At 45.0% G+C, this 14,132-nt stretch overlaps 1 protein-coding gene across 1 annotated transcript in view; it reads right to left on the reverse strand.

The window, feature by feature from the left end:
* Positions 1-892: 892 nt before the first annotated feature.
* The window catches only part of ANK3 (ankyrin 3), a gene marked incomplete at its 5' end in the record, with an annotated part of 212,243 nt that continues 199,003 nt past the window's right edge, over positions 893-14,132 (reverse strand). Inside the window, 4 exons of the mRNA XM_082309097.1 lie at positions 893-2,291; positions 5,437-5,526; positions 7,308-7,367; positions 7,492-7,575. Of these exons, the coding sequence (XP_082165223.1) occupies positions 5,461-5,526; positions 7,308-7,367; positions 7,492-7,575 (210 nt within the window). The 3' untranslated portion in view covers positions 893-2,291; positions 5,437-5,460. The remainder of the gene's footprint in view (positions 2,292-5,436; positions 5,527-7,307; positions 7,368-7,491; positions 7,576-14,132) is intronic.

A 14,132-nucleotide genomic window follows, 5' to 3' on the forward strand; every position in this document is an offset into this window, starting at 1 on the left:
TTCATGTACTGCCACTGCTTCAAAAGCTGGCAGCCCTACTAAGTTGAAGACATGGACAAACCAACCTGTTACGCTCTCCTGATGCCAAGTGCTTCTCACCACAGCCAGGAGAGCTTTGCTGACTGACCCCAGGTGGGGACTGGTTCCCGCGTGGGTCAGCAGATAACGAGGAGCAGCCCGAGTTGGATCTGTAGCAGCGGTGCTTCCTCAGGTGCCAAGCTGGGGTAAAATACATCATCTTCACATTGCCTTGAAAGCCAGGGAAAACTGAACCCTGAGTAATAAAATTTATGTATTGCACGCAAGCAGAAGCCTGCGGTCCAGAGCGGGGAGCGTGTACTGATGCTGCCTACAAAACTTTGGTTTGGCCACATTTTATATATATAGTGGTCCATCACCTATAATATAGAGGAAGTGCACGCGATACACAGGAGATGTGCACTTTTATTTACATCACCTGCAGTGGGTTGGTTCTTGGTCTGACTGATACACGCTGGGAAGAAAACTGCTTTTGCTAGTGTTTTTCCTGGTTCTCGATGGGGCGAAAGAAATTAAAGGCGGTCCGGAGTTAACACGTGTTGGAGAAGAGTCTGCGCACACCCCTGTTGCACAGGTCCTGTCCCCACGCCCGAGGAGGTCTCCTGCGTCGCAGGGAGGTGGGTTTTCCTTAGCTTTGCTGCGGATGGGCTGGCTGCTGCGTTTTCCTCCCGTTCCCCCTACCTGGGGACAGCCTGCCAAGCGATGGCCTGGCACACTGGGAAGACGAGGAGGAGGTGGGTCAGACAAAAGAAACGGAGAGGAAAAGAAGCAAAAAGCCAGGGGTGGTTAACAGCTGGCCTTGCGAAGCCGCACGTCTACAGGGCACAAGAACACTGCCAAATACACGTTATCCAAGAGTTTTAACACAATTTATTTTATGCTTAAATAATCAACTAGATCATCCAGTGTTTGTTGTTTTCATACATATGTAATTAGAGCTATTATCAATGAATGCTGTTTCCATATGAATATAATCAACAAATTAAAGTATTTCACCAAAACCCAAATAAAAATGCCCTTTAAAACACAGCAGCCTTAACAACCTAATATTACACTGCTAGGATGATTACAGATGATTGGCTTACTGAAAGATTCTACATCTTATAGCCAGTACACAATACAGTAATAATTTTACAGCGTGCTGCCAGTCTATTAGCTAATAATTTCTCTTCAGTTCATTTAAAAATATCCCAAACTTGTGCTCCTTAGAGCACCAACCCACTTCTAAAGCTGCAAGCATTACCCCCGTTATAAAGCGAGAACAGATAGCACCCCCCTCCCCATAATGCAACTACTGTATATGTTATGGGTTTTAGGTCATTTCATTGAAAAATTGGCAACAGCAACAAATATTAGATGAAGGGCTTTGTGTTTACAGATAAAATCTTATTTTTCATGTTGCGGTATAGTGTCTGCAAAACTGGAAAAGATTTAATCAAAATAAGGTGAAACACATGCATCAAAATATTAGTACTCTGAAGAAAAATTTTCACAGAACTACAGAATTCCTCATTTTGGGAATCATTTAAATTTGCAGCAGATTTTAAAGATTTTTTTAAAATCAAGCTAGCGTTTTTGCATATACAAACATTATAATTGCTAATATACAAGAATCTGTGAAGATACACCCAGAATATCCCTGTAGGTGCAGCCATTTGAGACACCTAGCCTGCTCAATGCATTTGCAATATTCTGTTTGTGATCGAAAAGGCAGTGCCTTATCAACATTTATTCTATTTTGTTAGAATTTATACAGTGTTATTTATTTACAGCAAAACTATTGATGTTTAAAAAAGAAACAAATAGTGTTTTATACCCTGACAGTTTGGGTCCAAGAAAAATAAGGCGAGCTGTTGTGGATTTTAGTAATTTTAGTGTCTTTCCATGGTTTAACCATTTCGTCTTCGTACATCCCTTCTGGCCACAGGAATTTATTTCTTTTGAGATGACATCAAACTGCTTGAAAGAAGCTGTTAACAGCATGGCATCTTGTATATACACTGCATTGGTAACTGCGCACCCTCCAATCCTGTGAATGAACGTGAATTTCCATGCTCTGTAAATTGGCTCATGCTAAATTAATTTTTTTTGTTTGGTTTTTTTTTGTTTGTTTTTGTTTTTGCATAAAAACCATGCGGTTAATGTGTGGAAGCAGCAAACACACGCACACTTTTATAGGTGAATGTTTAATTCCTGTTGATTTTTCTTCCGTGAGCGTCCCTCTAGAATACTGGCAGTAAAAGCACACAGTCCTATGGAAAGAAAAGATAGCACAAATCATTTCAGAATATCTCGTTATAATCAGTTTTGTGCCTTTCCCTGACTAAACAGAAAAATTCTAATTGGCATTATGGAATTCCGCAATAGGATAAATGACACACTTTCTTGGTAGGTAATGACATTAGTTGAGCTCCCAGCATGAAGGGAAAATGCAGCTGCAGACGTCCACGTTGCTTGTGAACTCATTTACAAATACATTTGCAACACGCTGCATTTCATCACCCCAGACAAAGTACCAGCTCATCAGATCAGATGATGACAAGAAACAGGAGGAAGAAATAGCATCATCTCCAGAATGAGGGAGCTGCTGCTTTCACAGCACGTTTTTGTTTATTGTTTGCAAGCATCCCCATGGTGGTGGAAAACCTGTGCTCCTTGCACATCCACCTCTGCCGGTCGCTCGGGGAACGTGACCGGGAGAGCCAGGAATGCAGAGTCCAGCCTTTAGGAGGCTTGGCGAAGGACAAAGCAAAGAAGAGGAGCAGCCTCATCCATCTCCTGCCTGGCTCGCGTGAGTGGCACCGAGGAGACAGGGGGTCCAGCTCCTGCTCTCTCGCCCATCCAAAAGCGGTCATGCAGCCGTGCGCATAAGGACAGCAAGTTTGTTACATCTGTTGTACAACAGCGATGTTTTGCAGCAAGGAGGCGGGAAGCAGAAATACAAACACACCGGTGAACCAGAGCTGGAAGACCTGCGGGCTCCCCAGCACCTGGGTGCAGGGAAGCCTGTTTGGGAGCAAGGCTTGCGCAGCGCCTGCGGGATTCAGGCTGGCATGGACATGCCTGTTTACTAATCAGGTCACAGGTCCACGCGCATCCCCCGGGAGCGCTGGCGCTCTCCTTCTATGCTAAAACAATCTGTCCTTGCCCACGTCTATGGTTGTCATAAATCTATCCTGCTGCTAAAAGCCACCTATTCACATTGCAGCAGTCACGCCGGCTCATGCAGTGCCGTCCTGCAGAATTGCATGCAAAAGTTCTTGGCTTTTCCTTTCAACCTATATTTCGCAGTGGGTTTATTTGGAATGTGACAAAGACATTTTTGCAGCAAAATCTAGCTAACATTGTGATTTTTTTCAAACGTTCAAAGGAAAAGCAACACCTCTGCCTCCCAAACAGGATTTTTTTGTCGTTTGTGATCAAGAAACAAACTGGTTTTCTATCAGAATCCCCTGTCTGTGCAAATACATCCACTCCTGCATTCAAATAAAATTTTTTCAATAGACTCTTGACTGGGCTTACAATTACTTAATGCACACTTGGTCATGCTTATCATATCAAAGTTTGGATTGCAGAGATTCATCTTTCGGGACAAAGTTTCCCCCTGAGCAAAGGTTTATTATCTAAGGACGACTCTCCATGTTCCTCAGGGGCTCTAGCACAGAGGAGTTGCCTACTGAAAATCACAAGAGAAATGCATCAAGCAGTCATAGGAGCAAATTTGGTTCCGAGGAACTCAGACTCTGGCTTTCTGAAGGTCAGAATATGTTTCATACATTAGGCAAGGACTGCCTTATTAATGCCATTTTACTTTAAAATGAAATGCTTCTCTCTTATCCCCAATGTGTATTGCATCATGCTTGTATGCCGGCAGGCTCTTTATCTTCACTGCTTATGGGGTTCGATGCCCCATCTTGCCTTCAGTGCCTTCAAATTCACAAATTTCCACTGCTTTCCCCCTGCAGATTGACAGTGGAGAAGCACAGGAGCCAACATGGGACACAATTTCATACAAACAGCGCCATTCCTTTGGCTTGCTTTCCTCCCGTATCCTTGAGCTCCATGAAGGAGAAAGACATGTCAAAAGAATCACTTCCCTTTTCAAAACTAAGTATTTTATGAGTACATTGACCAGCAAGCTACATGAAGCAGTATTATTCCATTAGCACACACGGGAGGGCTCTCAGTAAAAGCAGGAATTCAGCGGTCATGCTAGGTGGACGCAGTAGGTGCTTACCAGATGCTGAAAGCACGCCAGTCGCCTCGCAGGGCTCGGTCCTTAGGGCTTGACCCCATAAAGCCCTCAGCTAGATCCCACACACTGAGTGCTGCTGGTCTCAAATGGCACTACTTACATGCACAGAAAGCCCGTTCGGCCAGGTGGCTTCAGAGGCCACCTTACATTGCAGCAGTCGGAAGGGACTAGTGACTCAGGAGAGACTCTGCTTCTGTCCTTTACCTCCACATCACTATCCGGTATGTTTTCCAGGTCCTGTTTATCCTGTTCTTAAATCCTACAGTCAATCCCATACCAGATGTATAGGAAAAGGATAACACATAGACTTGCACTTCATAAACTCTTTTTCTGCCCCATTCCTAAACCCCACCAAAGCTAAGAAAAGGTCTGAGTAGAAAAAAAGACAGGGACGTGGTAAGCATATGCACTTGAAGCCATGACTGACTGACCAGCATTGACAGACACAGACTGGCTCCTCCTGTATTTACAGGTACATTTGCTGCGTGACTATGGCTATGTGACTGAGCCACAGCAGCCTCTGGCTTCACGGTGCTCCGGCACGCTGTTACAGAGCCACTGCAAGGGTGTCTTAGTGTGTGCACTTGGTTTTAGTTTGGGAAGCCCTTATACTGTCAGCTGCTGTTTTGTTACAGATTTTAAGGCTGGATCAATAAAATTCACAAGAAACAGTTAGTAAGGATTATTTGTTGGCAAATATTGAGACACTTCACTAGCTCTTACAAGGACTTTGACTTGCGTAACTGCCCTCGGATCACACGCCTCACGGTGGAAGAAGCCTTTCACTCCCAGTAGATATACATGTGTGCAACTCCTTCGCTATTTGTATTTAAGTTGACCTTAAGAAGTAGAAAGTGCCATGGATTACAGACGCTACACTTTGTAAAACTCCCAAAAATCTTACACGTGCCTCAGTATTGCTTTGCTTTATGTTCCAAGAAGTAAAGCTCAGTTTCTATACATGAACTCAAGGTCATTTTCAGCTTACAAGATCAAGGGTCATCTATTCAGCTCTGCAGCTTGAAAGCAATGTCAAGGTAGCAGAAGGCAAGCCATTGCACAGCCCAGGTGCCAGCCCCCGTACTGCGCAGCACTGTGCTGGCAAAAGGCTTTAGCAATGGAAGAAAATTGGTCACACTGACCGTTCAGTGGTCGGCTTTCAGCTTTCATGAGTAACTTTTCTTCTCCACATGTCTGACTTCTTTCTTTGTCTTAACCTTATAAGCTTCTCCCTGTTTTAAAGGAAAAGTATAAACATTAACATAGTCTGCAGAGAGTGCTCGTAATTATGAACCTGCTCTCAAAACAGGCTCCACATTTTGCTGTAACAGGATAAGTAAAAAGCAGTTAAATCACATTAACACTTCATTTCAAAGATACACACAATCTACTTATCCACTCTGCTGAGCTGCAAAAGCACAGGCCTGAAATATCATCTTCAAGTAGAAAACACAGGTCTACAATTTCAGCACAACCCCTGGGTTGCAGTGCCCAGCTGGCAGCCCTCGGCAGAGCCCCTGCCATCAACTGCAGCGGGATTCAGCACCACCATCAAGGAAAATCCCCTTTCCCAAGCAGCCTCCTGGGTCAGCTGGGATGGGCAGACATTTCCAACAGCATAGGCCATGGCTGCTGTTATGATGTTTCACAACGTCTGTGCTTTAAAGTGAGCAGGTTAGTAATGGAATAAAAGGAGGAGGAAGAAAGCCAGCAAAATCCACCGCCGAAGCAGCGCAGAAGTAAAATCAATGATAGTGACAAGCAGTGCAGGTTTCAGTGTCTTTAAAAAAACACCCCAGCAAACCCCAAAATAAAGTTCATCTTTGCTCATTAAAAGTAGCTCAATAATCATCTAAAAATAAATACTCCAGTAATCACAAGCCTCGTTCACATCAGAGAAAGGCATCTGCTTACGTGTGGTTATCGGCAGAATTTACCCCTCAGGTGATCTGCATTGATGTATTCGTAACTATTTGTAGTTTCCGACTAATCTAATCTGGTGCAGCAAATTGAAAATGTTTCCCCTTTGCTGGGCAGGATTTATTTTTTCCCTCATAAAGGACTATGAAAGAGGGGATGGAAATATGTTTGTTTTAACTCTCCTATTTCTGTGTCATCCCCTTTTTTTTTTTTTTTAATTACCAGCAGATAAAGAGTATTTGTTATCTTTGTTTCTGAATCTGTTTTCACTCAGACAAAAATTCCATTAACCCCAAATGACAACTTTAGTGGAGCATAGGCCCGAGCTCCCCTAAGCCATTTGTCTCCAGAGGTGCTGCCCGTTCCCCCGAGGCCTCCTGGGGACAGAGGACAGCTCGAGGCACAGCCTGCCCGCGCCTGCCCATACCCCCGGAGCCCCCTGCAAGAGGGGCTGGGGCGTGCTGGGGCACAACGGGCCTGCCCTTCCCGCTGCCCTCCTTTCTTTTTGGGGGTGCTGAAGCTGGGCACAGTCCAGCCCTGCAGAAGGGCTTCCGATTTTCATTGCTGGCGAGCAGATCCTGTCTTGGTGCTTGCTTGCACGGGATACCATTGCTTGGGTATGTTCACCTTCCCCTGAATCCTGCAAACCCTCAGTCACTAGCACAGGGGTACTACGAAGGTGAGCGAGAGGCCGGTGGGGACCAGACTGTGGCTCATTCCTTTGGGCTGGTGAAAAAGAAATACACTACCCCTACGGGTGTAAGGCACAAATTCTGCAAGGGCTTAACCAAACCCGCTGACGTGGCTCATCTTGACGGCACAAAACAGGCCGCAAACCTACGGTTTAAGCCTGCCGCCTGTTACACAGAAACAGGCCTTAATGCTTCTGTGCCGACAGAATTCAGCTGGGCCCCCTTGACATAGCCCCTGCCTGCACACCGCACCGAGACCCCTGCCCACACGCACAACTTGTCAACAACCGCAAGCACCGCACTTTGCCAAGGCTTCTTGTTAAATGCAAACCTCCAGCCCTTAGCAGTCAACACAACCCTCCGCGCCTACTGTTATTTCCTGGCAGTCCCCGTTCCATTACCATTTCACCAACTTTCCTCTCATGGGGAATAACAACGCGTCTTACTACCTTCCGGGTGATCTGTGGGAAGCAATACATGAAAAGTATTGATTTTTTTTTTTTCCTAGATTCTAAAGGGAGAAAGTATGTTAAAAGAAGTTACTTGAATGCAAAGACTCAGAGCAGTGATGTAATTCATGATTACTTTTCTCGTGATGACGTTGCCTTCTTCGTCGGTAAACTGTTCCTCTGTTACAGATTCACCAGGAATGTTTTTTGCTTCCTCACCCTAAAGAACGTGTTATAAGATTAGCAATATAGCCTATATTCTGCCAAACCCACACATATTTCCACACCAATCCAAGCAACAAGCACATGCTAGCTTCAACTTTATGTAACAGTTTTGCTTTATGTCACACAAATAGTATGAAAGCCTTGCTCGTTTAGCATGCCAGTACCTGTGCATTTATTCTACAACATGTGTCCTTAAAGCCTGTAGTGAGCTTCTAGCACATTGCTCTTATTAACTAATTCATGACATGAAGCTCTCTGGGCAACAAATCATCTTGCGGTCAGTCTGAGTCCTATGAGATGGAGGCACAAATTCATGATGATATAATCTCTAATCGGACATCCATTAGCTTTCCGCAGCTTCTCAGTGCCCAGCACACACAGAAATATGGTCTAACACCAAAAGAAGGTGGGGGAAATTTGGGATTTAAAAAGACAGCTCTGCCTATAGCTTGCTAAACACAAGATCTTAAACACACACACACAAGACGAGACTTCTCAGCATTTACAAAATGGAGAAAGGTATCTTATGTGACACTTCTCCTGGCACGGTAGCACCTGCCACCTTGCCGAGGAGCCTCGGCAGCCTGGTGGACGACTTACTGAGATCGGCAGCACTCCAGTCATCGCTTCTTGTAGTACCAGCAATTTATAAGACCAGCGTAAATAAATGTACAAGCAGTTTCCTAACTGCTATGCTAGTGACTTAATACCACTACAAGAATTATTGTTCAAATTATAAATAAATGACATTACTTTAGAGTCTAAGGCTAGCTGGCAGTCATGAACTTACGTTCTGGAAGACAATTTTACCTCATAAAGTCATGTTTTCAAACCTGGGTGCTGAAGCAAGCACTGCATTTGATGCTTCAAAAATACCCATCGTCTGTGCTTGTTTATTTCATAGAAATAAAACAAATATAATCATAATGTAGCTGGCCTACATATGAAAAATTTCCACATGTAAACGAATAACCCTTTAAACAAACAAACAAAAAAAATCCTTAAAACTTTTCTTCTCCCCTCACCCTCAACCCACTATGGAAAAAATGGCATCTAGAGAGAGGAAGCAGAAAGAAGCATTGTATAAAACACGTTATACCAATATTAACAACAAAATAATATTTGAAATGAGATTACTACAGCTCAACATCAATCTTCCATAATGCGTCCATGTACTAAGCAGCACAAGGCAAATATAATTCCTATTTACTGTGGTCTATATGCTACATAGTTTACATAAGCTCCTGCTCTATAATGAACAAATGTAGTGATGCCATGTTTATTTTTTTTAACCATTTTCCCTACAAACACAGCTTTTTCAATATGTACATTATAACATTAGGTTTGTATGCTATTTCTAAGCTCTAAACCAAATAAACCTTTCCTTTCGTTTACAAGCCATTTGCCATCTTTTCTACAGCCAAGCTTTTCCATTTTACTCGCCTTAGAGGGATTGCAGCAGGCAGAAGCCAGAGGGGAGGACGGAATAGCAGAGCGCAGCTCTGCCGCTAACCAAGCCCCCAGTCAGCATTTGTCATTATTCAGAAGTGCAGAATTTTTGCTTATTTCATATTGAAAGCTGTATCAAAATCACTGCTTGATAATTAAGTAATTAAACACTTTGGGACATTTTACATGTCTCTTTCCCCACGCTTTCACAGGCTATATAGAAACTGTAAAACTTGAACTTTGATGGTTTATGAAGCATCACCAAGAGAAGGGCAGGCTCCGCAGCGAGGCAGGCGTCACCGCGTAGGGACATAAGGATGAGGTCCTGTGTCTGAAATACACCTGGGGCTGAAGGGACCTAGCTGAGGTCCCCAGGCCTGGGAACAGTGGCATTCCTACAAGAAGCACGGCAGAACAAATGGCTGCTGGAGCCTGGGCTGGGCCCATACAATACAACAACTCCCCAGAATTCACGGGAAGGCGAAATTGTATACCTGCGTAAGCACCGATGTCAGGCTACGTGCAGGAGGAGGGAAGTAAGAGGCTGTCCCCCCCGGTGAGCGGGGCCCCAACGACGGCAGCCTGCTCCTTCCTTTCTCGTGAACGAGGCAGCAGAAATGAGAACAGCACAGGGACTGCTGCTGCAGTAGGGGGGTGACGACTGGGTAAAGGTTTTGGGAACTGAAACCTGTGGGGTTTCCAAGTCACAATGAAACAGGGAGAAATACTGATTCTGGAGACTTAATACTTTAATCAGAAGCATAGCAGATGGGGAACTAGCTGCACAGTTTCTTTCCTGGCCTCCCACCCGTGGGCTCAGAGATTCTCCAGTGGGCTCCCACACGGTGCCCTAAGGGACAGGAGGGAACCCTGGCCCAGATGTCCCTCCCACCCCATGGAGCACTGAGGTATGGAGAGGTTCCCTCTCATGAATAGGATTTCCAAAGCCACTACAATAAAAACCATTAAAAACAGAAATAAAACAACATGGCCAGTAGCAAGGTCACCACACTACCTGGCAGGCCAATACTGCTTGCATGTGCTGGTCCTTTGAATCCTTACTGCCGCTATGAGCAAGGTTATTCCTTAAAACAGTTAGTGAGAATTACTGTGTTCAGCTTTAAAATGAAAAATGTATTGATGCACTGAAAGATGTCTCTTGGAAGAAAATGCAGTTTTAAAGGTATAGTGGATCTTGGTTTTTAGTTAGCTACATGCTCCTTTAAGCACAGTTTAAGGATAAGTGCTGTAAATACTCAGCAGTCAGCACGCATGAAATCCAGCTTTCACAATTCTCTTGCTGGTGGGTAGTTAAACAAATTGCAGGAGGTCTCACAATTGGCAGGAGGTAGATCTGATTTACTGACGTTTTTAATCCTATGCAGTTATAAAGATGGATGTTTGCTAGGAAAAAACCCCCTTACCCACTGGCAGTTTTCAGATCTCAAACCAGCTTTGGGTAAGAATGGCACATTAGATGACCTTGTCAACAAAAGCTGGTTTTAAACACAAAGCTGGTGCATCTGCGTCACAGCTAAAGAATAAAATTCTTTCTGCTGCATCATACTTATGTGGGCTTCATTTTACCCTTGACCAGTCGAAATCACTGTCACAATATGAAGAGCTTTAGAAAGGCAGGGAGAAAACTTAATACCGCGATTACTGGAAGCTCGGTTATATCCCTGGGACTAAACCATACAAAGGCTGCAGTCTGCAAGCCTCAGCCCCAGAACATGCCAGGAAGCTTTGCAAAGCAGAGTGCTTTAATGTCACCCTGCTCGCTGGAGCGTAGTTCTGCCAAAACCAGCTGGTATCCTCTCCCCGCTGCCCTCCAGGGCAGGAGAAGCAAAGAGCCGCTTCCTCAAAGCCTTCCGCCAGCTCCACTGGTTTTCTTAACAGTTATTTGCAGATTATGGGTGTTCCCAGGGACCTCCAGATAAATGGAGTTATACAGTCGGTGCTGCAGTATTGTGCCAAAGTTCACCGCAGATTTGTAAGAGCTCTGGTTTTCTTTCATGTTTGTTTTGTTACTAAAGGGATAATAGCCCCTTTTATTCCTCCTATACATCTAGTGTTGTTGTAACAGCAGAGAAAAAAGGTGCAGCTGGATGTCTCTTACCCAGATGGATAAAAAGGAATTTAAAAGCAGACGGAAATAAGCAAGATGGAAAGATCCTAAATATTTAATTTCACCAAAGACCAGGGGCAATGCTGCAATGGGAACAGGAGCTGTACAAAGCGCTCAGACCTCTTCCCTTACCGGCCTCAGCCACCATCAAGACATAATCCTTTCAGTCTCAAGACCACATTCTTGTAATGCATAAACAGCAGCTGCGCCTCAGTCTCCTTGGGGTCTCAAGCCTCTGTGGCAGTGGCAGTAGAAACAAACATCTTTCATTAAGGTCATTTTCATTAGTGAGTTCTGCCTACTCAGGGAGACCTTGTTAATCAGATGCTACAACTCTCTGCCTGCGCCTGTGCTGAGTCTGTACTTGCTTGTTTGCAGATGCGTTTTTAAAGCCGGGGGGGGGGAGGGGGGGGGAGCCCAACAAACCAACAGGCAAGCCAAGGAGACCTGAAAGGAAACGGTGCCGCAAATGGGGCAGAGTATAGTCCAATACCGGGAGCTGGGTCATAGGTCTGTTGCTTGTTGCATGGAGGCCAACATGATGAACAGACCTTATAACAGCACTTGTAGCCTGTGTTTTAATTTACCTCCGTGCTATCTTACTGAGGCCGGCAGCTTCGACCCTGCCGGTCGATCCCAGGGCGAGATGGGGTGAGGGCACTTACGGAGCAGAGCAATTCTGCAGCTCTCCCAGCCTGGCAGGGACTGCAGCGGAGAGCCTGCGCCCAGCTGAGTACACAAAACGCTTCCCACGTGCCTTACGTGGGGCACAGGCCCTTAATTCTTCTCACCTACAGGATGGCCACATTTTCATTTTCCATAAATAAGTTTCCTCTGAATAATGAGATCATGAAAGCTGCTGGTTCTAGTTTTGACTGACTGCTGCTCAGGCTCCCATGCCACTTCTCCAGTGCAGGCTGAACCAAACCCTCCGCACTCAGTAAGGGGGGTGGGGGGGTGGGGTGGAATTTCATGGGCAAAATGCATGGAAAGAGACAAATAAATCTTTAATAAAAATTGGCAAGAAATAACAAAAGTACAAGATACAAAATGACATCAGATTTGAATAACCCCTGCTTAGAAATCTATTTTATTTTCCATTACAAAATTCTACCATAAACCTTTTGGCAAGAATCTTACTAAACAGTTTTTGCCAAAAATTTGTACCCATGAAAGATTTAACAACCTCTGAAAAAGCATGAAAAATTAGACACTGATTTCTGTCATGACTGAATAAAAGGAGCTTTGGATCAGGCTCTGAATGTGCACATTGTGGCAGCACTCTTATTTTTCCCTTGTGTGCTAATTGCTCGCATTCCTGCACTACCATAAAACCCTGTTTCTTTTGCAATGCCCCATCCCATCAATCCGCCATGTGAACAGAAGAGGGGAAAGGAAGCAAAAACAAAAACATCTGCACTACCTTGAGGTTAGAATACGATCCTATTACATGTGGAAATGGGCATCAGTCCTTGCTTGTCTGGTTTTATGGGCTCAGCCCTCTGAAGTGCTAAATCCCATGGGAATGTGCTCCAGAGTGCTAAACACTTGACAGGACTCAGCTCTCGGACTGCTGGGAAAATACCTCTGGGCGAGAGAAAAGCCTTTCTCCATATTTGGGCCAGGACAGAAAACTAAGGTAGCAGTTAAACGGAAGTAATAGTGTTAGCAATAACGCAGAATGGCACTGAAAGCAAAAACAAGTTGGGAAAGAAGAACAAAGGTAATGAAGCAATTCAGCCCTGACAGTAGCTGTGGAGGCACACAGCAAAGCCTTTTTTCCACAGCACTCAATTTATCCTCAAGGTTTTGGCGTTACCAAACTTCATCCCTGCAGGCTACGTGAGTACCTCTCTTGCTTTCAATGCAACACGCAGGCAGTAATGAATATACGCTACAGTAGAACAACGCAGGTCCCATGTGCAGCTCTGCCCAGCGGAGCCTCCAAATGCACCCTCATCCCCTCCCTGCTGCTGGTGATGGCACAAGCCAGCAGAGCGGGCCGACGGCATGGGCACAGCACTGCCATCCATTTATGAAGCCTGCACCCAGGTTTTTCAGATGTTCAAAACAGTTTTTATTCCAGAGAATGCAAACTCAACAAAGATTTTTAGGGCTGGCTCCTAAGTAACCATAACGTAAGACAGTATAGGATAAGTACTCTTGTGGTCCAGCCATGGCCGCAGAAAAGCACTGGGGCATTTCATCATCAGCGTCTGGCAGGCTTGCTGCCTGTGGGACAGGAGAGATGGAAGGAAGACATCCCTGCCTCCTACTCCGCATTGCCCCTTAACAACTATTTGGCTAGCCAGGAGCATCAGAAAACACAGGAGTAGAAGGAGAGCCCAATTCCCTTCTTGCTACTGCTCTGTGCAAGTGATGCCAGTCCCGCTCAGTGCGAGCCTCAGAGAGGGGCACCAGCGCTGTGGGGTCAGGCACAGCACCCGCTTGCCAGGCACTCAGGCACTGGCAGGTGAGAGCCTGCGGCTCCTGACCACTGTGGCAGAAACACAGGATTTATTTTTGACCCTGCAGGCTGAGAGCGTTGCTCCTTGCCTCTGAGCACTGTATCCTGAGACCTCGCCCCTGAACGAGGAGCTGTTCCTCAGCTTGTGCATGCTCTCGCAGTGATTTCAGTTCACCCAAACTCTACCTCTACTCCCACGAATGTGCAGAAATTAAAGTCCAGATCCCTACCAATGTTAAAGCTTGATTCTTCCATGTCATACATGCATGAGCTTTACATGTCATACATGCATGAGCTTTACATGATCAAAATATACCTATTGAAATGGTTGTTTCCACCATCAAACTCCTTCTCTAAAAGGCCTGGTGATTGCTGCTTTGAAAATTTTTCTTGTTCTAAGCTTGTCTTGGGATGCAGAGTGGGGGATAAAAAAGAAGCTATAAATCATCAGAAAATGACAGAAGTATCACATGTATTTTCTAATCAAGAGACAGGTACAGCTCTAATC

Source organism: Platalea leucorodia (genome assembly GCF_965183815.1).
Source record: "Platalea leucorodia genome assembly, chromosome: 4".
NCBI classification, from domain to species: domain Eukaryota; kingdom Metazoa; phylum Chordata; class Aves; order Pelecaniformes; family Threskiornithidae; genus Platalea; species Platalea leucorodia.